Source organism: Delphinapterus leucas, chromosome 2 (assembly GCF_059928025.1).
Source record: "Delphinapterus leucas isolate spDelLeu-1000000601 "Yukka" chromosome 2, BTC_Dleu_Yukka2, whole genome shotgun sequence".
Lineage (NCBI taxonomy): Eukaryota > Metazoa > Chordata > Mammalia > Artiodactyla > Monodontidae > Delphinapterus > Delphinapterus leucas.
In genome coordinates this window covers 168447011-168469943 of record NC_143130.1, presented here as the reverse complement: position 1 = coordinate 168469943, position 22933 = coordinate 168447011, and the positions used below count along the sequence as shown (strand labels likewise).

Sequence of the window (22933 nt, the reverse complement as noted above, 5' to 3'; positions counted from 1 at the left end):
ATGCTGGATTTGGGAAAATTATTTTAAAATATGCAGATTTCATGTAATAGTTTTAATAGTAATACTCTATGCAAATTCATTTGATTGTGGTTTAGGGTAGTCATTAACTTATGGAACTGTATTTATATGAATTTAGTAATATATTCTATATGAAACTATATACTAAGAATTGTACAAAAATGATGTATTAAAATCAATGCCTTATGGTTAATCCAAAGTGGTTAAAAGGAAATATTTCCTTTAGTTTATGAATACAAGTCAAAGACAGAAAAAATATATTTCATTTTTAGATTATATAAATGGTGGAGAACTTTTTACTCATCTTTCTCAAAGAGAGCGTTTCACAGAGCATGAGGTGCAGATCTATGTTGGAGAGATCGTGCTTGCCCTCGAACATCTCCACAAGGTAAGAGATGCTTAACCTTTGGGATTTCCTTTTTTTAAAAATCTAGTAACTGAGGTAATGATGGAGCTAAAAGAGCTAATGCGTTTACATGTCATTGTCTTGGTGGAGATTGTGGAAGCACACTCATAGACCATTACCAATTTTTTCAATTTCATTGTTCCCTTTGTAAAAGTCTAGTTTCCTTTTATAGTTTCTGGGTTGCAGATTAAAAAGGTAGAACCTGAGCATTTTTTTGGTTTTGTTCATGAAAAATTCTGATGCTTATTACAAAGTATCATTAGAATAAAGGATTTTCATTCTTAAAATAACCTTTAAGATGAACCCACAAGTCGTAATATGTATTTCCTTAATTGTGACTTACTCCATTGCAGACTCTGCCTGTGCATCTTCGGAGTATGTTTCCCAATTAGCTTGGAATATTTGAAAGAAACACTTACCTATGCTACCCAGCTATCCCCCTCTCCCACTCTCGCTTTCTTTTCCATTTGGTTCACCCCTAAGGTCCTCTCTTGCTCCCCCTCCCTCCCTCCTGCTCCGTTGCCTTCATGTGGCATGAACTCAGTTACTCAACTTTTTCAGTGGAATTCATATATGTATGTGATGCTGTTTGAACTCTATAAAATCGGTTTAAACTTTTAAAAAATATTATTTCAGATACTATTAATCTTGATCCAAGAAATTTTGACTAAAAATATTTTTTTAATGAGGAAGCATTACTATAGAAGCAAACAGTCATTATGTAGACTAGGCTTGTGTGTATTTCCAAGAAATAGAAAGTACTAGAATAATTCTTATCAAAGTTGTGTGAGACCATAGGAGGATGACTCGAGTCGCTAAATTCGGATGATACAGGTACATCATAAAGCTGCTGTTTTTCTTTGTTATATATTCAGATGCTACACTAGATTACAGATAAAAAAAATATGGAAGTGCTGATTATGGAGCATAAAAAAGAATGGAGAGAAATGAAGGAAAAAGGCAAGGAAAAAGGATGACATTTTTAAAGGGGCAGGGAGATTAGAATTGCAGGATGGAGGTAACGGGTGGGAGAGGCTGTGAGAAAAGATGATGAGAAGATATAAGAAGGAAGGCATCAAGAAATGGGTAGATCTAGCCCAGAACAGGAACACAGCTGGGCAGGTAGAGGGAGACAGGGTTCAGAAGAGGAATTCTAAGGAGAGTGAATGAAAAAACGTCTAAGAACAGGAGGGAAGTAGAGAAGGCTCTGGGGCACAGGGCTGCAGTGCCATGGAGTGAAAGGAAGGGGAGTGTAAGGTGGGAGCTGAACTGAAGTGATAGGAACAGGCATCTGTATTCCTTCTGATAGAATTGGTGGTGTGGGGATGAGCTTTATGCCTATGGTTATTTTTGTGGGGTATAAAGTAGTTAGGACATTTTTATACATGAGCCAAATTGGGCCAGGGAATAGGCTGAAAGGCTTTGTTTTATGCTTAGGGGAATCAGATGTAATTTTTATAATATAAAAACGATGGTGGAAATCACCATAAATACCAGAGTAAACACAAACAAAATACAAAGCTCTGACAGGTAAGCTAGTAAATTCAGTTTTTGGTTAGTATGAAGACTGTTAATTCTGTTTCTTAAAGGGAAAATTCATGAACATTCATTATTATTAAAACAGGGTAATCAGAAACACAGAGGTAGAGAACATGATGAGTACAAGATATAAATGTAATTGATATAGAGGGAAGTATATAGCAGATTAGATCTTAGCTAAATTTCTCTTAATCTGGCTACCTAAAAAGATAAATACAAAGAGATATAACACAAAGCTAATAATGATAATCTTGATATAGCTACTAACACTGAGTTTCTCAGGAAGAGACAAAAACCGGGAGTTTACTTGTAAGTGATGAGGTAAAGCAGGCAGTAAATGACTTATTCCTAAAGTCTTTTCCAAAGAGGTTGTTAAAAAAAAAGTCATACTGGTTGTTAGGTGCTTGTAAGGCTTCAAGTCAAATGTCTAACAGACTGTGCATTTACAATATATAATAATGTTTTAAAATATGAAAAAAAAAACCCCACTGAGGTTCTTGGAAGAAAATTGCCTAGTGTTTTTCCTTGTGTAATTTTTTGTTTCAATTTTAAGAAAGCATCAAGAATCTTATTTTTCATATACTTAGTGTTGAGGAAAGCAGTGTTTCTAAGTTTAAAAACATTTAATTCGGGCTGACATAACATGGAACGTGGAATTCATGCATATCAAGTACTTCTTATATAACTTGGGTAGATTCATTTATGTCATAGAGCTGAAGTGTTTTACTATAAAACTTACATACAAAACAAAATAGAAGGATATTTAAATATCTAATTGATTTACGTTGCTTATTTAGAACTAAAGATCAACTAAAATTAACCTGTGATCATGTTTAGGAGTGTATTAGTCAACAAGCCTTTATTAATTACCTATTTGATATATGACACTGTGCTAGATACTAGGTAAATGCATAAAAAGTGAAAAAACAGAGTTTGGATATGGTTATATCAAGAAGAACAGGAAGTACCTAGAAAATATCAATTACTTTTATGTAAGTACGATGTAAATATAGATGCTATAGGAATAAAAACAAAGAAATGACCAGTGTGGGAAGTGGTTACTCAGGAAAGCCGTCTGAAGCCATTAGAAGTGATGGACGTGAATTGGCTAAGAAAGCACCTGAAGATCATCTGGAGTGAGGATGAAATCCATCAAGAACAGTAACCCAGGAAGAAGCAGTAGTCAAAGTAGACCCAACAGAAGCTAGTCCGACAGGAATGTACCCTCATTATATGGAGCATGAAGACATGGTTGCAGAGGGAACCCAGCAGATAAACCCTGAGATGGAGGAATTTAGATTTGCCCCGACCTGTGACTAAGAGCCGTCATAGCACCCTGAGCAGGAGAATGCCTTTTTTTGGTTTGTTTTTAAGGTAGATAAGAAAGACTTTTCTAATTTATTTTTTGGAAATTGTTATTTTAATATGCATATTTGTTTGTTTTTACAGTTGGGGATTATATACCGTGACATTAAGCTTGAGAATATTCTACTTGATTCTAATGGCCATGTGGTGCTGACAGATTTTGGTCTGAGTAAGGAGTTTGTGGCTGATGAAGTGAGTATTATATTTTAATTTGAAGTTAGTAAAACAGAATGTAAACAATGACGAAAAATTAGCTATAGAATGAGCGTTTAATAGGATAGTACTAAACAGATTATGGACTTTTGTACAAGTTTGCCCAGAGGAATATTTTGACATGGATAACTGTAAAGTTTTTAGTTTAAAATTACCATGGAACCATCCTGCTAGAATTCCAGTAATCCTTTTACGGATATAACAGAATTCCCCAGTTAAAAACAAAACAAAATTATGCATTTAACTTTCTCCATAAAATATAACTGAAATTTTAAAATAACGCTTTGGGCCTTTTAGGAGAATCGTGGCTTAGATAATAGCCAGTAAAGAATTACAAAACAAAGCACATACAGTTTACATTATATTTACAAGGTAGGACATGTCATGATGGCTCTTTGAACTCACTTGACAAGAATAGCAAGGATCTACTAGACCTAATTTTTTAATAAACTTGCTGCTTTTTGCCCATACAAACTAAAATGTAATAGCTAATGTACAGATTTTAAATATGAAGGACTTTGTGTTTTCAGCATTGATTAAAATTTGTTTATTATTAAAGATTTATTTAATAACATTTAAAATTGTACATTTATTAGTTGTAATTAGATACTGTTTATGTAGCAGTTGTAATAAAAAGTACATTTTTACACTGCTAGTTTTTCAAGACAACTAAGTAATTTGAATGCCAGTTCCTTTCTATCCAAGAAATTATTGTTATAGTATACAGAATCACAGTTAAATTTTTGTAATAAAGGACTTCTTTACTGTCATTTGGGTTCCAAATTAGGTGTATCTATTTCTGATTGTTTGCTTTTTAGAATATTGCCAAAGCAGTCCTAGGTGAGTTAGATAAGTACTAAAATTATGAAAACAAAGGATCCCAATTTTTTCTCATATCTATATTCATTCAATCACTTGTCAATAAATATTTATTGACCACCTCTACTATGCTAGATATTGGATAATACAGTGACAAAAGGGAAATGGTCTCTGCCTTTGTGAACCTGAGGGTTTAACAATATGTTGATTATCTTTGATAGAAAAATCATAGTTATGAAAAAGATGAGATGAATTTTTGAGGATTTTTCTTCAAAGTTTGATTTCTCAAACTTTGTTAAAAATTTTAGTGGCAACTTGAAAAATGTGACAGCTGAAATATGTTGATGGTTGTTTCCTCACTAAACCCTACTACAAGTAAAAGTAAAGGTGTAAAATAGGCATATACTCAAAAGGGAGAGGGGAACACAGCAACCAGATTCTGGAAGATGGACAGCAGAAATACTAGTTGTAACTGATGTAACACGCCTGAGACAGCTGAATCCTAAGCCAGTAATATGAGAATCCCCAAAGCAGGCTAATTTGCACCTCTGACCCCCAGAAAGGCTCAGGAATTGCGGGCACCAGGCATCGCTCAAAGCAAGAGTGCAGGACACAAGAGGATTAGTTGGAAGTCTATATAAGAAATAGGTACCCCCCAGGTCTCAGATATACACTATCCCCGTAGGAAACCTTGCCTTTCTGACCCTCATGGAAGACTGACAAGGTTAAATAGACAAAACTATGGATTCAGGGACAAGGGGCACGCTTGAGGGAGAGGACACCGTCAAAGCTAGGGGGTGGCGTGAAGATTGCCACACTACACTGTGGAGCTGCCATGGCCTCTTGCTGCCCCTTCCTTCTGAGAACGGTGGCTTCCTAGACAAGACCTGGGAGGATTCCTCTCTGAGAACTGAGAACAGAAATCTACTGATGCTGTCGGCTAGTGGTTTTGCCAGTGAACTGGCCCAGCCAGATCTCCCTGCAGTGATGCCTGTGGCTTAGCAAGCCCAGCCTATGCCGCAGAAGCACATTTGTGATGATGTCACAATTTCTCTTTATATTTTGATTTCATTGTATTTCAATATCATTAGTTTGCTCTGTCCTACAATATATGTAAAAACATTATTCTGAGAAGGGGTCTGTCGGCTTCAACAGACTGTCAAAGGACCCTTGGCATGTAAAGATGGAGGACTCCCCCTGCATAGAGAGAGTTGGTGATCACTTTTTTCTCTCCCCGTGGAACCGCACGTACATTTACTCATTCACTTCATCAGTGTTTGTTGAGAGACTTCTATCTGCTAGACATTAGGCTAGGTTCTGGTGATACTACAATGAAAGAATCAGTTCGTGAATCCTGTATTTCTGGACATGTGTGGCTGATCATTTGGCAGTAGGCAGAAACAGACTTTGGCACTGAGGAAGAGCAAAATGTTTGAAACCAAAGCAAGAGGTAAACAAAAATCAAACATGATCAGAATTGTTGGGTTTTAATACAGTAATACAAATTGGTCAGAACTGCTGGGTTACTGAATCAGCTGCGTCACTTCTCACAAGAGAGACTTGTGTTTTCTGATGGTCAATTCAACAGCTATTCCTCAAGGGAATGTGGGAAATTCTTGTCGGATGCCACAGTTTTGGAGCAATTGGTTATTTAGGTGCAAAAATGAAACAATGGGATTCAATCTGAAGTGGAGAAGTAATTTATAGATTCCCTTATTCACAATGCAACCTAGCTGCATTTCATGTAATTATGTGTTATAGTCATGTGTTATTAAGCCTTACAGTTTCATCTGTCTTCTCCCCTCAGACTACCAGCTCATTCTTCCTCTTAGCTGAAGAGGACATACTGGCTTGCTAGGCTTCAGGTTTAACTCTTAGGGCTCAAGTAGGGACTCTCCTTTTCTGAGTCCCCTAAAACTTGATCTAATGGTCCTTTGCTCCCCGCTTATTCCACCTGGCATCCGCTTAGCAAGTGTCCCTGCCTAGACCTATTGCACCTCAAAAATATTCCCATCCAACAATTTCTATTTTGATTAGCTAGCATTCCTTTTTGGTTTCCCATGTCAGCCTGACTTATATCATTTCTTGGAATGAGCTTCTTTTTTGTCTATTCCTACGCTACCTCCTTCGTTTTCAGCTTAAACTTCACTTTGAGGAGTTTCTTCCCTGGTTTCCAGTTTATATAGAGAGATTATACATCTCTACCTCTATCTGTAACTGACCCCTCTTCTTTTCTACCTCTTCTTCTTCTGCTTGGACGCTTTCTGTCACCATTTAAGCAAGCCTAGTCTCTCCCATCTTAAGTGTCTAAAAATGGAGAGATGAATGGATGAATGGACTGACTGATGAACAGCAAACAATCTCAGAATCCCCTATTCCCTTCTAGTTGTTGTCCTATGTTCTCCTTTGTCAGTATTTGTCTGTGCAGTCTATTACCCACAGGTCACTCACCCCTTAATCTACTCCAGTGTGGCTTGCACCTCCTACCAATTGACTGAACCTGTTCTTGCCAAGGCCACTATTGACCTCCATTTTAGGTTTTTTTTTTTTTAATTTTATTTATTTTTGGCTGTGTTGGGTCTTTGTTGCTGCACGCGGGCTCCCTCTAGTATGGCGAGCAGGGGCTACTCTTTGTTGTGGTGTGTGGGCTTCTCACCACGGTGGCCTCTCTTGTTGCGGAGCACAAGCTCTACGTGTGCCAGCTTCAGTAGCTGTGGCACGTGGGCTCAGTAGTTGTGGTGCGCAGGCTCAGTAGTTGTGGCGCACGGGCTTAGTTGCTCCGCGCGGGCTTAGTTGCTCCGTGGCATGTGGGATCCCCCCGGACCAGGGCTCGAACCCGTGTCGCCTGCATTGGCAGGGGCATTCCTAACCACTGCGCCACCAGGGAAGTCCCCATTTTAGGTATTTTTGAGCCCTCACCTTACTTGACTACCTAGTGGTGTTGAACTGGAAATTGCGTCTCACCCTGGCTTCTGTGACACTGTGCTCCCCTGCCTTTCCTTCTCTCTCTCGCTGTCTTTTGCAGGCTCTTTCTCTTCTACCTGAGGGTTCCTCACAGTTCAGTCCTAGGTACTCTACTCTTTTTATGCTTGCACTCTCTCCCTGTACGCTGGTGATTCCCAAATATACATGGCCAACCCTGGCCGCTCTTCTGGGCTCCAGACCCAAACATGCCCCTAGTGTGTCTCCCCTTGACTCTCTCATAGATCACACAAGCCCAGCATTTCCAAACCTGAATTAATATTCCCCCACCCAGATCTGCTTCTTTTTCAGTTTATCACAGTTTTGTGTATTACAAATTCTGCTCTCATTTGATCTGAGAAATATTTAATTTTCAGGAATTACTTTTTAGACATGTTTGAAGTTTCTACTCATGGTGTACTACTCATCTCTCTGTATATTTGTTAATTTAATAATTCAGCAAATGTTTATTGAGTACCTACTATGTGCCAGGTATTGTACTAGACCCTAGAAATATGGTGGTGAAAGAAACAAATTCCTTGCCCTCATGAGCCTAGATTTTAGAAGTATTCATCATTACCTCATATAATTATTTCTAGATTGTAATTTGCTAAACTAAATTGTATACTGGATAAAATTGATTTATTTTAGAAGCCTTAACAATCTTTTATATGATAATGAGCACTATACAAATTTGGTACTTTTACTGATATGTTCTTTCCTCAACCACATAATTTCACAAATCCCTTGTAATTCTGAGAATAAAAGAAGACCTTTCTAAATGTCTGCACATGATACATGTTTTTCATAAGGCTTTTTGAGAATACAGTTCAGCAAACATTTGTTGAGTTCTTGCTGTGAGTCAGTCTGCTAGGTATTGGATATATGATTTTAACATTGAAGACTTTAAAGGCATTTTTCTAAAAAGGGCATCTGTTCTTATTTATAAGAAAATAATGTCAAAGTGATACATTCATGTGTTATTAATTATCCTATACTTAACTATAGTATATGCATTCTGTGTTTTCATAATTTAACATTGGGCATTCGAAAAAATTCACAACAGGTTATTAACATGAATCCCCAGGTAGATAAATAAAACTAGAAGAAAAATAACATCCCAACATTTAAAACAGAGGTAGCTAAGTTAATTATAACTCACTGACATGGTAGCTGTACTTAAAAGGAAAAGGCCTGTGGATTTTTCTTTCCAGAAAATAGAAAAATGCAATCTTTGCTCCGTTCAGATAATGTTATTCATTAATTAATTCGTTGAACATAGAAGAGGCATTTCAGTGTAGTGGAAAGAACACATATTGAAGTTAGAGGATTTTTTTCGGTTCTCCACTTCCTGGCTGTGTGACACTGGGCAAGTCACTTAGTCATTAACCCTTCTCAGTCTTGGTTTCTTCATCTGTAAAATAATATCTGTCATATCGAATTTATACAATTTTCATATGGATGCAATGAGTTAATGCTCATGAAAGTACTTTTTTAAAGTGTAAAACACAATGTAAATATCAGTTTCCACTGAAAGAGGTACTATTCAGATTTCAGATGACTATGAGTAAAATTAAAACATACAAATGAGAATCTTAAGTTATTCTCCCATAATTTTCTTATTTGTAGGAAAGTTTTAAATTACATCTTTGTCTAATAAATGCCTAGTTTCTAATGTCATTCACAGGATTCTGCTGTTACAATGTGCATGTCTCAACATATACTATTTCTTATGGCAGGCTCAGTGTACAAGTTCAGTGGGCAGGTTTTATGTAAATTATGTCACAGGGCTAGCGGGGACAACTTTTGAATTGAGATTCTTTTCAGAGAAACTTCTACTGTAGATTCCATTTGTTCAAATTAAGTTAAATATACTTTTTAATTTACTTGAAAACAATATTTAGACATCATATTCTATATTAATATAGGATATATTAATCTATAAACAGAATATATAAACCTGTAAATAGATTATTTTAATCTATTTTCTAAGTGTCAGGGACTTTCAAACCCATAAGGGGAATTTAGCAAGAGACACCCTGGAATACTAACATTGCGTAAATGTGATTAATAAATGCTTATACTTTCCAAATTTCTTTTTAAATGTTTTATATTATACAATATTTCAAATGTAATAAAAATATAGCAAATGATATAGCAGAATCTGTGCACCCACTATTCACATATACAGTTATGGACAATTTGTGGTTTTTACCCATTCATTCAGCAAATATTGAGAGAACATCTACTGTGATCCAGGCATTGTTCTATCTAGGTGTTGGAATCCAGCAATTAACAAAATAGACAAAAATTTCCCCCTGAGGCAGATAATAACAAATAAACAAGTAAAATATGTATGGAATATGTTAGATAATGGTAATTGACACAAAGACAAGTACAGTAGGAAAGAGAGATAGGAAGTAGCAGGGTGAGAGCAGCTTGGACTTTTAAATCAGGTGATCAGGAAAGGCTTCACTAAGAAGGTGACAGTTGAGTCAAGACTTGGAGAGAGCATGAGCCATATCAGTATCCAGGAAAGAGATTTCTAGGTCGAGGGATCAGCAAGCGTTGAGGCCCTCAGGTGGGAATATGCCTGGGCTGTTTGTGAACAAAAAGGAGGTAAGTGTGGGTGTGTAGAGTGAGTGAGGATAGAGTAGTGGGAAAGAAGGATGCGGAGGTGGTCATCCGGAGGAAGGACTGTGCAGATCGTGCAGGGCATGGGAGACCACTGTAAGGACTGTGGGTCCTCCGTGTGAAACGGGAGCCACTGGAGAGCTTTACGTAGAAGATGACAAGGCCTGAGTTATCTAAAAAGATTCTGTTTGCCAAGCATGATGGTCCTGTAGTGGGACAAATCTGGAAACTTGGACACCAGTTAGGAAGCTGTTGCATTAACCCCAGCAAGAGATGGCATTGATTTAGACCATAGGGTAGCAGAGGAGGTTGGAAGACAGTCAGATTTTAGATATATTTTGACATTAGCGCTAATGAAATTTCCTGATGGCTTGAATATAGGGTGTGAGAGAGCAAGAGGAATCAACAGTAGCTCCAAGGTTTGGGGCCAGAGCAGCTGGAGGGATGAAGTTGCTGTCAACTAATATGCCGATGGGGAGGTTTTGGGTGGCTGGAGGAGTGCAGTTGAACCAGTTGAGTCTGAGATGTCTGTTAGACATACAGAGATGTTTAATAGGCAGTAGGATATATAAATGTGGAATTTGGGAGAGAAGTCTCATCTAGAGATAGGAATTTGGAATTTGCCAATATATAAGTAGTATTTAAAATCATGAAAACGAATGAGAATACCAACAGAGTTAAGTATAGATAGAAAAGAAAAAATGACAAAGGTATAAACTCTAGTTATTCCAACATTAAGAGAGTCAAGAGAGGAAGATAAACCAGCAAAGGAGACTGAGAAAAAGGGATGAGGAGGTTGGGAAGAAAACAGGCAAGTGTGCTGTCCCCGGAAGCTAAGTGAAGAAGTGTTTCAGGGATGATAAATGATCAACTATATCAAATACTGTTGTTAGGTCAAGTAAGACACGGACTGAAAATTGAGCATTGGCTCAATTTAAACCTAAGAAGAGAGAGACTGGGGATAGATATATTGTCAGCCACAAATATAGAAAAAATGGTTTTCTTAAAACCACATTTAGCAGCACAGGTGCAGGCAAAGAGTGGATGGTGGATTGAATTTAATCTTGTTTTAGTATCCTTACTTTATATATTACATCCATAAACAATATATACTGTTAGCTTGTGTTTCTAAAATGTACATAAATGGCATATTATATTGCAGATTGTTTTTTATTTGACTTATTTTTAAAATTTATTCAAGCTGATAAATAGGAGTCTGTTTCATTCATTTTTGCTGCCCTATAATATTCTTTTATATGAATTACCTAGTTTATCCATTCTGCTTCTGAGGTACATTGGTTTCTGTGTTTTCTCTATCACAGTGTTGTAATTTTTTTCTAATGTTATTGGTTTGTTGGAGTTCTTTAAATATTCCAGCCACCCATCCTTGATAATTATGCACTTTGTGAATTTCTTTTTCAGATCTTTTACTTGTCTTTAATGTGATTAGTGGTGTTTTTGCCATTATCAGATTTGACATTTTAATATAATCAAATTTACCAATCTCTTAAGATTTATATTCTTTGAATCTTTAAAAAAATTTTAAATTGTGGCAAAATACACATAATGTAAAAATTATCATCATAATCATTTTTAAGTGTACAGTTCAGTAGTGTTAACTATATTCACATTTTTTATGCAACAGATCTCTAGAACTTCTTCATATTGCAAAACTAAACTCTGTACCCATTGAACAACAACTCTCCATCTTCCCCTCCTCCTAGCCCCTGGCAACCACCATTCCTCTTTCTGTTTCTATGAGTTTGACTATTTTAGATACCTAATATAAGTGGAATCATGCAGGATTTATCTTTTTGTGACTACTTACTTCAGTTAGGATAATGTCCTCAGTGTTATCCATGTTGTGGCATGAGACAGGATTTCCATCTTTTTTTAAGACTGAATAATATTTCATTGTATGTATGTACCACATTTTGTTTATCCATTCATCCACTGATGGACACTTGAGTTGCTTTTACTTATTGGCTCTTGTGAATAATGCTGCAATGAACATGAGTGTACAAATATCTCTTTGAGATCATTCTTTCAATTCTTTTGCATATATGCCCAGAAGTGGAATTGCTGGATCATGTGACAATTCTATTTTTAATTTTTTGAGGAACCTTCATACTGTTTTCCATAGAAGTTGCACCATTTTACATTCCCATTAACAGAGCACAAGGGTTCCAATTTCTCCACATCCTCACCTATACTTGTTATTTCTGCTTTTTTGATTGTGGCCCTCCTAATGAGCATGAAGTGATATCTCATAGTTTTAATTTGCATTTCTGTAATGACTAGTGATGTTGAGTCATCTTTTTATATGCTTATTAGCCATTTATATACCATCTTTGGACGAATGTGTATTGAAGACCTTTGCCTATTTTTTAATCAAATTTATTTGATTTTTTCCTGTTGAGTTGTAGGAGTTCTTTATATATTCTGGATATTAACCCCCTATCAGATATATGGTTTGCAAACTTTTTCTCCCATTCTGTAGGTTGTCTTTTTACTTTGCTTGTTTCCTTTGATGCAGGGAAGTTTTAAATTTTTTTTTTTTTTTTTTTTGCGTTACGCGGGCTTCTCACTGTTGTGGCCTCTCCCGGAGCACAGGCTCTGGACGCGCAGGCTCAGTGGCCATGGCTCACAGGCCTAGCCGCTCCACGGCATGTGGGATCTTCCCGGACTGGGGCACGAACCCGTGTCCCCTGCATCGGCAGGTGGACTCTCAACCACTGTGTCACCAGGGAAGCCCGGAAGTTTTAAATTTTAATGTCGACCCATTTGTCTATTTTTGCTTTTGTTGCTGTGCTTTTGGTGTCAGACCCAAGAAATCACTGCCAAATCCAGCGTCATGAAGCTTTCCCCCTATGTTTTCTTCTAGTAGTTTTATAGTTTTAGGTTTTACATTTAGATCTTCAGTTCATTTTGAGTTAATTTTTGTATTTGGGGTAAGGTAAGATCCAACTTTATTTTTTTGTGTCTATGAATATTCAGTTTTCTCAGCATCATTTGTTGAAGAGCCTGTCCTTTCCCCATTGGCACCCTTGTCAAAGATCATTTGACCATGTGCATAAAGATTTATTTCTGAGCTCTTTACTCTGTTCCATTGGTCTGTATGTTTGTCTTTATTTAAGTCAAAAATGTTTTGATTGCTGTAGTTTTGTAATACGTTTTGAAATCAGGAAGTGTGAGACCTCCAACTTTGTTCTTCTTTTTCAAGATTGTTTTGGCTATTAAGGGTCCTTTGAGATTCCATATGAATTTTAAGATTTTTTTTCTATTTGTACAAAAAGGTTATTGGGATTTTGATAGGGATTTTGTTGACTCTCTAGATCACTTTGGGTAATGTGGACGTTTTAACAATATTGTCTTCCAGTCCATGAGCATGGGGTGTCTTTCCATTTATTTGTGTCTTTTTAAATTTCTTTCATAATATTTTGTAATTTTTTTTTTTTTGCGGTACGCGGGCCTCTCATTGTTGTGGCCTCTCCCATCGCGGAGCAACAGGCTCCAGATGCGCAGGCTCAGCGGCCATGGCTCACGGGCCCAGCCACTCCGCAGCATGTGGGATCTTCCTGGACCGGGGCACGAACCCGTGTCCCCTGCATCGGCAGGCGGACTCTCAACCACCGCGCCACCAGGGAAGCCCAATATTTTGTAATTTTAATTGTCCAAGTCTTTTGACCCCTTGGTCAAGTTAACTTCTAAGTATTTTATTATTTTTGATGCTTACTTTAAATGGGATTTTCCCCCCTTAATTTCCTTTTGGTATTGTTCATTGTTAGTGTATAGAAACATAACTAATTTTTTAAAATTAATTAATTAATTTATTTTTGGCTGCGTTGGGTCTTCATTGCTGCTCACGGGCTTTCTCTAGTTGCGGTGAGCGGGGGCTACTCTTCGTTGCGGTACATGTGCTTCACATTGTGGTGGCTTCTCTTGTTGCAGAGCATGCACTCTAGGCGTGCAGGCTTCAGTAGTTGTGGCACACGGGCTTAGTTGCTCCACGGCATGTGGGATCTTCCAGGACCAGGGCTCGAACCCATGTCCCCTGCATTGGCAGGCAGATTCTTAACCACCGCACCAGCAGGGAAGTTCCATAACTAATTTTTGTATGTTGATTTTGTATCTTGTAATATTGCTGGTTCTCTTATTAGTTCTAACGGGTTTTTTGTGTGTGAAATCTTTAGGGTTTTTTACATATAAGATCATATTATCTGCAAGCAGACAAATTTTACTTCTTCCTTTCCAATTTGGATGTCTTTTATTTCTTTTTCTTGCCTAACTGCTCTGGGTAAGACATTCAGCACTATGTTGAATAGAAATGGTGAGAGGGCACATCCTTACCTTGTTACTCATCTGAGAGGAAAGCTTTCACTTTTTCACCATTGAGTATGATGTTTGCTGTGGGCTTTTCATACCTGGTTTTGTTATGTTGAGGTAGTTTCATTCTATTCCTAGCTTGTTGTTAAGTGCTTTCTTTTATCATGAAAAGGTATTGAATTTTGTCAAATGCTTTTTCTGTATCAGTTGAGATGATCATGTGGTTTTTGTCCTTCATTCTGTTAATGTGGTGTATTACATTGATTGATTTTTTGAATCTTGAACTGTTCTTTCATTCCAAGATCTCACTTGGTCATGGTGTATAATCCTTTTTATGTGCTGTTGAATTCAGTTTGCTAGCATTTTTTTTTTTGGAAGAAAAATTAAGTCTTATTTATGTTTAAAACCAAACCACTAGGAAAATATGTCACAGTCTTGAAATAGCAAACAGACAGGCTATATTATCATTTCAAGTAATAAGTTGGTAAAAACACAACGAGGTCCTTGATAAAACGATAAGGTGGCAGAACTGGGGCGAGAACAACACATGTCGCAAAAGTGGTATTTGGTAATGAAGGGCTGTCCTGTTTTTTTGCTCTAAAGGAGTTACAGCTTGCCCCTGAGTTGCTTTCTTTTTCTCCTCTGACCTTCGTGTTGCCAAGGGATCGTTTCAACAGAGCTCTGTTATTACAGGGGGCAAAGTAAGCAATACTGGGTTTAGGCTTTCATTCTATTTTGTTTTATGAAAACCAGATTTTTCCAAAGCCAGTACTTCATAACTCTCTTAATTAAGCAGCTAACATTCCCTTTCGCTGTTCATTCCTGAATACTAGCATATAGCACAGTCAAAATCCCCTTTCCCTTCAAGGGTGAGTGTCACTGCAAGATTGTCTTGTCTCTCTGCTGACTCTGCTGCAGACAGCCTCAGGGCTCATCATGGCTGCCAGTTAGAGGGAAGGTTCGGTTCCCCTACCAGTGTGATAGCGCTTCTTACATTTTTGCAGCATCTCCAGGCTGAAAGATGTAATGTGTGAGAATTTTAAGAAATGCGCATCCACATCTTGATGGCCAGAAAGGACCCTTTCAAAGTTTTTATCCAAACTACCTCTCCCAACTCTGCATCTTTAAAGTAACTTCATGCCCTTGTATATAAAACAAAACTGGGCTTCCCTGGTGGCACAGTGGTTGAGAGTCCGCCTGCCGATGCAGGGGACATGGGTTTGTGCCCCGGTCTGGGAAGATCCCACATGCCGCGGAGCGGCTGGGCCTGTGAGCCATGGCCGCTGAGCCTGTGCACCTGGAGCCTGTGCTTCACAACGGGAGAGGCCACAGCGGTAAGAGGCCTGCGTACCGCAAAAAAACAAAAACAACAAAAAACAAAACCAAGCAAAACAAATCCCCAGAAGCCCCCTTTCCCCTTCTAAATTAGTGACCTCCTGGATTTTGTTTTATTTCCAGTTTATGGAAAATGTTGTAGTGATCCTTCTGGCAAACAGGAGGTTGGCAACAAATAGAAACACCTCTCCTCACACTCCACCAGATCATAAGCAGGTCAGATGAACCTGCCAGCCTGTTGGTATCTGTGTACTAAGAGAATGTGGTACCTTGGAGGGCTCTGGTTTGCTACAAGGGAGACTCCCTGTTGCCAGGATAAGCCCTGGCCACATGAAATTCAGGCTCACAAAAACTCTCCTGTGCTATCTCTGACCCAAATTTTAGCACCAGGTTTTTTCACTTTCTAGGATTCAAACACAAAGGAACCAGTGTCCAGAGGCAAGTGACATAGGCCTTAAACTTGCTGCCATCCTTAATTTCCTCATTCATAAACTTTCCTTAGAAAACCCAAATCCCCATTCCTCTTTTTAAATAGATTCCTGCCTTCAGCCCCAATGGCCAATAGCAGACATCTCTTTCCCAGTGGATGAGAGAGACTCCTTCATCTTCTTGGTCATGGTTGGGATGAGGTTCATGTGGTCATCCACACACGGGGTCATGCAACTCTCCAGCTGCCGCCTCACCTGAAGCTCTTTACTCCCCGCATCTATTGAATCTTTGGCTTTGTTGTTGCAATGGATGGTGCACCCGGCCAGGCGGTCCTGGAACTTCTCCAACTCGCTGGTCACCAGGGCCTGGGCTTGAGCCAGAGGTGCATGGCAGTGCTCAATGCACTGGTGCACTTGCTGCATGGACACCTGGCTGTCCTCACAACAGCCGGCGCTGCACCGGAACATGAGGCCCTGAATCTTCCAGATGTTCTCTCTCCAGACTCTTCACCTTAGAGTCCACCGCCTCCTACACCCGGAGCTGCTACAGCTCCGCCATGGCCACCCCATGCTGCTCCCCACGGCGCCGGCGCCCACATGGACTCCCGCGCAGGAGCCCACCCCCAGTTTGCTAGCATTTTGCTGAGGACTTTTACATCAGTTTTCATCAAGAATATTGGGCTGTATTTTCTTTTCTTGTAGTATCTTTCCCTGGCTTTGGTATCAGGGTAATGTTGGTCTCATAAACTTAGTTTGGAAGTGCTCTCTTCAGTTTTTTGGGAAAGTTTGAGCAGGGATGGTCCTACTACTTCTTGGAATGTTTTTTAAGAATGTCCAGTAAGCCGTCTGGTCCTGGCCTTTTCTTTGTTGGGAGATTTCTGATTACTAACTCAGTGTCCTTACTGATGAAGAGTCTGTTCAAATTTTCTATTCATGATTCAGTCCTGGTAGATTGTATGTTTCTAGGAATTTATCCATCTGAAATTATTCAATTTGTTGGTGTATAATTTAGTTTCTTGTAAGGTCTTCTCTTTAATTTCTGATTTTAGTTGAATCTTCTCTCTCTTTTTCTTAATCTAGCCAAGAGTTTGTCAGTTTTGTTTATCTTTTCAAAAATCTAAGTTTTGCTAATTTTTTTCTGTTCTGTTTTCTGTTTCATTTATTTCTGCTTCAATCTTTATCATTTCTTTCCTTCTGCTAACTTTTGGTTTAGTTTATTTTTCTTTTTCTAGTTCCTTGAGGTGTAAAGTTAAGTTGTTGATTTCTTTGAATCTTTTAAAATGAAATCCATTCCTGTCTCAATGAGCTAAGATATTCTCTTTTGTTTTCTTTTTGAAATTAGCATATTGAAATCTTTAATTTATTAGGAATTAATTTATATATATGTGTGAGGTGGGGATCTTATTTTTTTCTCTTTTTATATAGATAACCCAGTTGACTGAACTATTCATTGAATAGTCAGTTAATCCCTTCCCTACTGATTTGAAAAGCAACTTTGTCATATGCCAAATTCCTATGCATGCTTGTGAGTCTACTTCTAGGCTCTTTATTCAATTCCTTTTGTCGGCTTGCCTCTCCCTGAGTCAACATTGAAAAATCTGAAGGGCCATAGCCTTACGGTATGTCTTTAATCTGGAAAGGTGAGATCTTTCCCCTCTTCACTATTTTTTTTTTTTTTTTTTTTTTTTTTTGCGGTACGCGGGCCTCTCACTGTTGTGGTCTCTCCCGTTGCGGAGCACAGGCTCCGGATGCACAGGCTCAGCGGCCATGGCTCACGGGCCCAGCCACTCCATGGCATGCAGGATCCTCCTGGACTGGGGCACGAACCCGTGTTCCCTGCATGGGCAGGCGGACTCTCAACCACTGCGCCACCAGGGAAGCCCTCCCCTCTTCACTCTTATCCTGTCATTCTCTCCTTATTTCCCCTGACCTTCCTCCTGCCTCTTCACTGTCTTTGCTATTCTTGGTCTTTTGTTCCTCATTGTGTATTGAATTTATAAATTAATTTGGAGAAAACTGTGATCTTTGGATATTGAATCTAACAACACAAATTTGCATAAATATTCATATTTTCCCATTTATTTCCTTGTCTTTTATGTTTTTCAATAATATTTTCTAATTTTTATAATGATTTATACATATATTATTAGATTTATTTCTATTAACTTATTTTGTTCCTATTGACAAAAATTAGAATATCTGTTTTTCTTGGCAAAGCATAGGAATGTTGTTGATCTTGTACATAGCAATATTGGTGAATTCATATTAGTTCCACTAATTTGCAGATTCACTTGGATTTTTTATGTAGATGACTATTAAAAGAAAAATCAGAACTAGTATTTGGAAGTAATGATGGCTTTGTATCTTTTTGATTCTCATACTTTTTATTTTGTGTGTGTTTGTGGATGTGTGGTTTGGTTTGGTTTTGTTGCTCTGTCTACTAAGTTTTATATGTATATATCCTTGCTTTTTACTTGAAGGCCATGTGTTTTAGCCATTTAGTATGGTATCTGCTCTAGGTTTTTGATAGATAAATTATATTCTTAGTATATTGATATAAGGAAATTCTTATGGTTTTCTCTTTAATCACCTAGTGGTGTGAGTTACATTAATAGGTTTTTTCTTTTTCAATGTTAAGCCATCTTTCAATTCTTGGAATAAACTTTACTTTCTGTGACATATATTTTTCATATGTTGCTGGATTTTGTTTGCTAATATTTTATTTAAGATTTTATTGTCTAAGTTGACATGTAATTTTCCTTTCTAATATTGTATTTGTCTGATTTTGGCATCATGATTATACTAACATCATGAAAGTAATTTGGAATAGTTTATATAAGATAGTTCCTCTGAAGGTTTCCTCTGAATGCACTTCTAGCTATCAGCGTGTATTTTTTTCTTTTTTTTCCCTTCTAGGTGCATATGAGTGGCTTTTCAAATACTGATTTAATTTTTTTTAAATATTTATAGTTATATGCAGGTTTTCAATTTTTTCTTGAGTCAGTGTTGGTAAGTTATGTTTTTATAGAAAATGTTATATTTTTGTTTTTAAATTCTTTGGCATCATATTATTCATAGAAGTGCTTTAGTTTTTAATCTGTATTGTAACTGTAGTAATGTTTCCTTTTAAATGACTAATATTGCTGATTTGTAACTTTCCTCCTCTTTTCTTGCTCAATTTGCTAGAGATTTCTCCATTTTATTAGTCTTTTTCCAGAAACAGCTTTTATCAAGCTTCTCAATTTTTCTATTTCTTTGATGATCTTCCTTTATTACTTCATTCCTTTTACTTTCTGTTAGTTTCTTTTGTATTCTTTTATTAAACTTTTGAGTTGGACATCCAGCTCACTAATATTTAATCATTCTTTTTTTAATAAAACTGAATTTCTAAGAACAGCTTTAGATGTATCTCGCAAGTTATAATATATAGCATTTTTACTGTTATTTATTGTGGTTTTTTACCTTGGGCCATGACTTATTTAAAAATGGGTTCTTAAGTTTTCATGTATATAGGATTTTTGAGCTACCTTTTTGTAAATTTTTAGTTTTATTGCTTTCTGTTTGGACAAGAAAACATATATGGTTTTATTTCTGTGGTTTTTGAGATTTGCTTTGTGACCTTTTATTTGGTTAACTTTTGTAAATGTGCCATGAATACTTGAAAAGACTGTATAGTCATTCTCTATTAGATATCAAATTTTATATATTTTCATGAACATCATGCATATCTTCCATAGCTTCACCAATTATTTTCCTGCTTGATCAGTCATTTATAAAAGAGGTATGTTAAAGTGCCCACTATGATTGCGGATTTGTCCGTTTCTTCTTGGAAATCTCACCATTTTTGCTTTAGGTGGTTTAAGGTTCTTCAAAAATATTTGATTGTGTTAGTCTTGGAATAGTGTTATTTTCTAGTGAAATGTTCCTTTTATTATTATGTAGTGACCCTGCTTAATTTTAATAATTTTTTTTGCCTTAAAGTTCATTTTCCTGCTATTAATAAAGATATTCCAGCTTTCTGTTGGTTAATGCCCGTCTGATATATCATTTTCTATCTTTTTCCTTTCAATATTTCTTTGTTATTATGTTTTAGGTGTGCCTTTTGTAAATAACATATAACTGGATTTTGTTTTTGATCCAGAGAGTTTCTGTCTTTTAACTGGTGAGTTAAATCTGTATATTATGACTGCTGATATAGTTTTATTTATTTCTCTTATCTTGCTGTGTGTTTCTCTTTATCACAGTTTCTCTTTGCTTTTTTCCCCTTCTTTCCTCTCTTCTATTTAAATGATTAAGATTTCTTTATTTCATTTTTCCAGTTGTCTAGAAGTTATATATATTCTATATCTGTTCTTTGAGTGGTTATTACCCTGAAATTTTTAACTTATGCAGGCATACCTTGGAGTTATTGTGGGTTCAGTTTCAGACTGCCACAGTAAAGCAAGTCACATGAACTTTTTGGTTTCCCGGTGCATATAAAGGTTATGTCTATGCTAAACTGCGGTCTATTAAGTATGCTATAAATAGCATTATGTCTTAAAAAAAGTGCATACCTTAATTTAAAAATACTTTATTGCTAAAAATGCTAACCACCACCTGAGCCTTCAGTGAATCATAATCTTTTAGCTGGTGGAGGATCTTGCCTCCATGTTGGTGGCTGCTGACTGATCAGGGTGGTGGTTGCTGAAGGTTGGGCTCACTGTGGCCATTTCTTAAAATAAGACAACAATGAAGTTTGTCGCATCAGTTGACTCTTCCTTTTACAAATGATTTCTGTGTAGCATGCAATGCTGTCTGGTAGCATTTTACCCAGAATAGAACTTTCAAAACTGGAAACCTCTTAAATCCTGACACTGCTTGATAAACTAAATTTATGTAACATTCTAAATCCTTTATTGTCATTTCAACAATATTCGCAGCATCTTCACCAAGAGTAGATTTCATCTCAAGAAACCACTTTCTTTGCTCATCCCTAAGAAGCAGCTCACCGTCTGTTAAAATATTATCATAAAATTGCAGCAATTCAGTCACATCTTCAGGCTCCACTTCTAATTCCAATTCTTTTGCTTTTTCTACCATATCTGCAGATACTTCCTCCACTGAAGTCTTGAACCCCTCAAAGTCCCCCCAGGAGAGTTGGAATCAACTTTTTTCAAACTCCCGTTAATGTTGGTATTTTAACCACTTCCCATGAATCACAGATGTTCTCAATGGCACCTAGAATGGTGGATCCTTTCCAGAAAAGTTTCAGCTTACTTTGCCCAGATCCATCAAAGGAATCACTTGTCTACGGCACCTATAGCCTTAAATGTATTTCTTAAATAATAAGGCTTGAAAGTTGAAATTACTCCTTGATCCATGGGCTGCAGAATGTATTAGCAGGAATGAAAATAACATTAATCTCATTGTATATCTCCTTCAGAGCTGTTGGGTGACAAGGTGCATGGTCAATGAGCAGTAATATTTTGAAAGGAATCTTATTTTCTGAGCAGTAGATCTTAAAACAGTAGGCTTAAAATACTCTATAAACCACGTTATAAACAGATGTGCTGTCATCTAGGCTTCGTTGTTTCATCTAAAGAGCACAGGCAGAGTAGATTTAGCATATACTTAATGGTCCTAGGATTTTCAGAATGGTAAATGAGCACTGGCTTCAACTTAAAGTCACCAAATGCATTAGCCCCTAACAAGAGAGTCAGCCTATCCTTTGAAGCTTTGATGCCAGGCACTGATTTCTCCTCTCCAGCTAGAAAAGTCCTAGGTGGCATCTTCTTCCAGTAGAAGGCTGTTTTGTCTACATTGAAAATCTGTTGTTCAGTGTAGCCACCTTCATTCATTACCTTAGCTAGATCTTCTGGATACCTTGCTGCAACTTTTATGTCAGCACCTGCTGCTTCACCTTGCACTTCTATGTTATGCAGACAGCTTCTTTCCTTAAACCTCCTGAGCCAAACTTTGCTAGCTTCACCTTTGCAGCTTCCTCGTCTCTCTCAGGACTTCACAGACTTGAAGAGAGTTAGGGCCTTGCTCTGGATTAGGCTTTGACTTGAGAGAATGTTGTAGCTGGTTTGATCTATCCAGACTACTAAAACTTTCTCCATATCAGCAATAAGGCTATCTCGCTTTCTTATCATTCATGTGTTCACTGGAGCAGCACTTTCAATTTCCTTCAAGAACTTTTCCTTTGCATTCACAATTTGGCTAACTGTTTGGTGCAAGAGACCTACCTTTTGGCCTTCTTGGCTTTTGACAAGCCTTTCTCACTAAGCTTAGTCATTTTTAGTTTTTGATTTAAAGTGAGAGCTGTGTGACTCTTCCTTTCACTTGAACACATAAGGGTCATTGTAGGGTTATTAATTGGCCTAATTTCAATATTGTTGTGTCTCAGGGAATAGGGGAGCCCGAGGAAAGGGAGAGAGATGGGGAAACAGCCAGTTGGTCTCAGATCACATACAACATTTATCGATTTAAGTTTGCTGTCTTATATGGGCCCAGTTCATGGCACCCCAAAACAATTACAATAGTAACATCAAAGATTACTGATCACAGGTTAGCACAACAAATATAATAATAATGAAAAAGTTGGAAATATTGCGAGGATTACCAAACTATAACACAGAGACAAGAAGTGAGCAAATGCTGTTGGAAAAAATGGTACCAATAGACTTGCTCGTCGCAGGGTTGCCACAATCTTCAATTTGTTAAAAGCACAATATCTGTGAAACACAGATAAACACACAATAAAGCAAAGCACAGTAAAACGAAGTATGCCTGTACACCGACTTAACAGAGTCTAAAATTAACAATTATGTCTATGATTGCCATGACCGCTACAAGAACATTAGAATGTTTTAGCTTCAGTTATCCATCTCGTTTTATATGTTATTGT

The 22933-nt window shown here is 37.3% G+C and overlaps 1 protein-coding gene and 1 pseudogene across 2 annotated transcripts in view; one reads left to right on the top strand and one right to left on the bottom strand.

Annotated features, from left to right (window-relative positions):
* RPS6KA5 (ribosomal protein S6 kinase A5) overlaps positions 1-22933 on the top strand; it is a 181159-nt gene that overhangs the window by 107146 nt on the left and 51080 nt on the right. For both annotated transcript variants that reach the window (XM_022576283.3, XM_022576282.3), the window contains 2 exons: positions 291-406; positions 3413-3520. In XM_022576283.3, the coding sequence (XP_022431991.2) occupies positions 291-406; positions 3413-3520 (224 nt within the window). The remainder of the gene's footprint in view (positions 1-290; positions 407-3412; positions 3521-22933) is intronic.
* LOC149750348 (TIM double twin CX3C motif protein pseudogene) lies at positions 14695-18455 on the bottom strand (annotated as a pseudogene).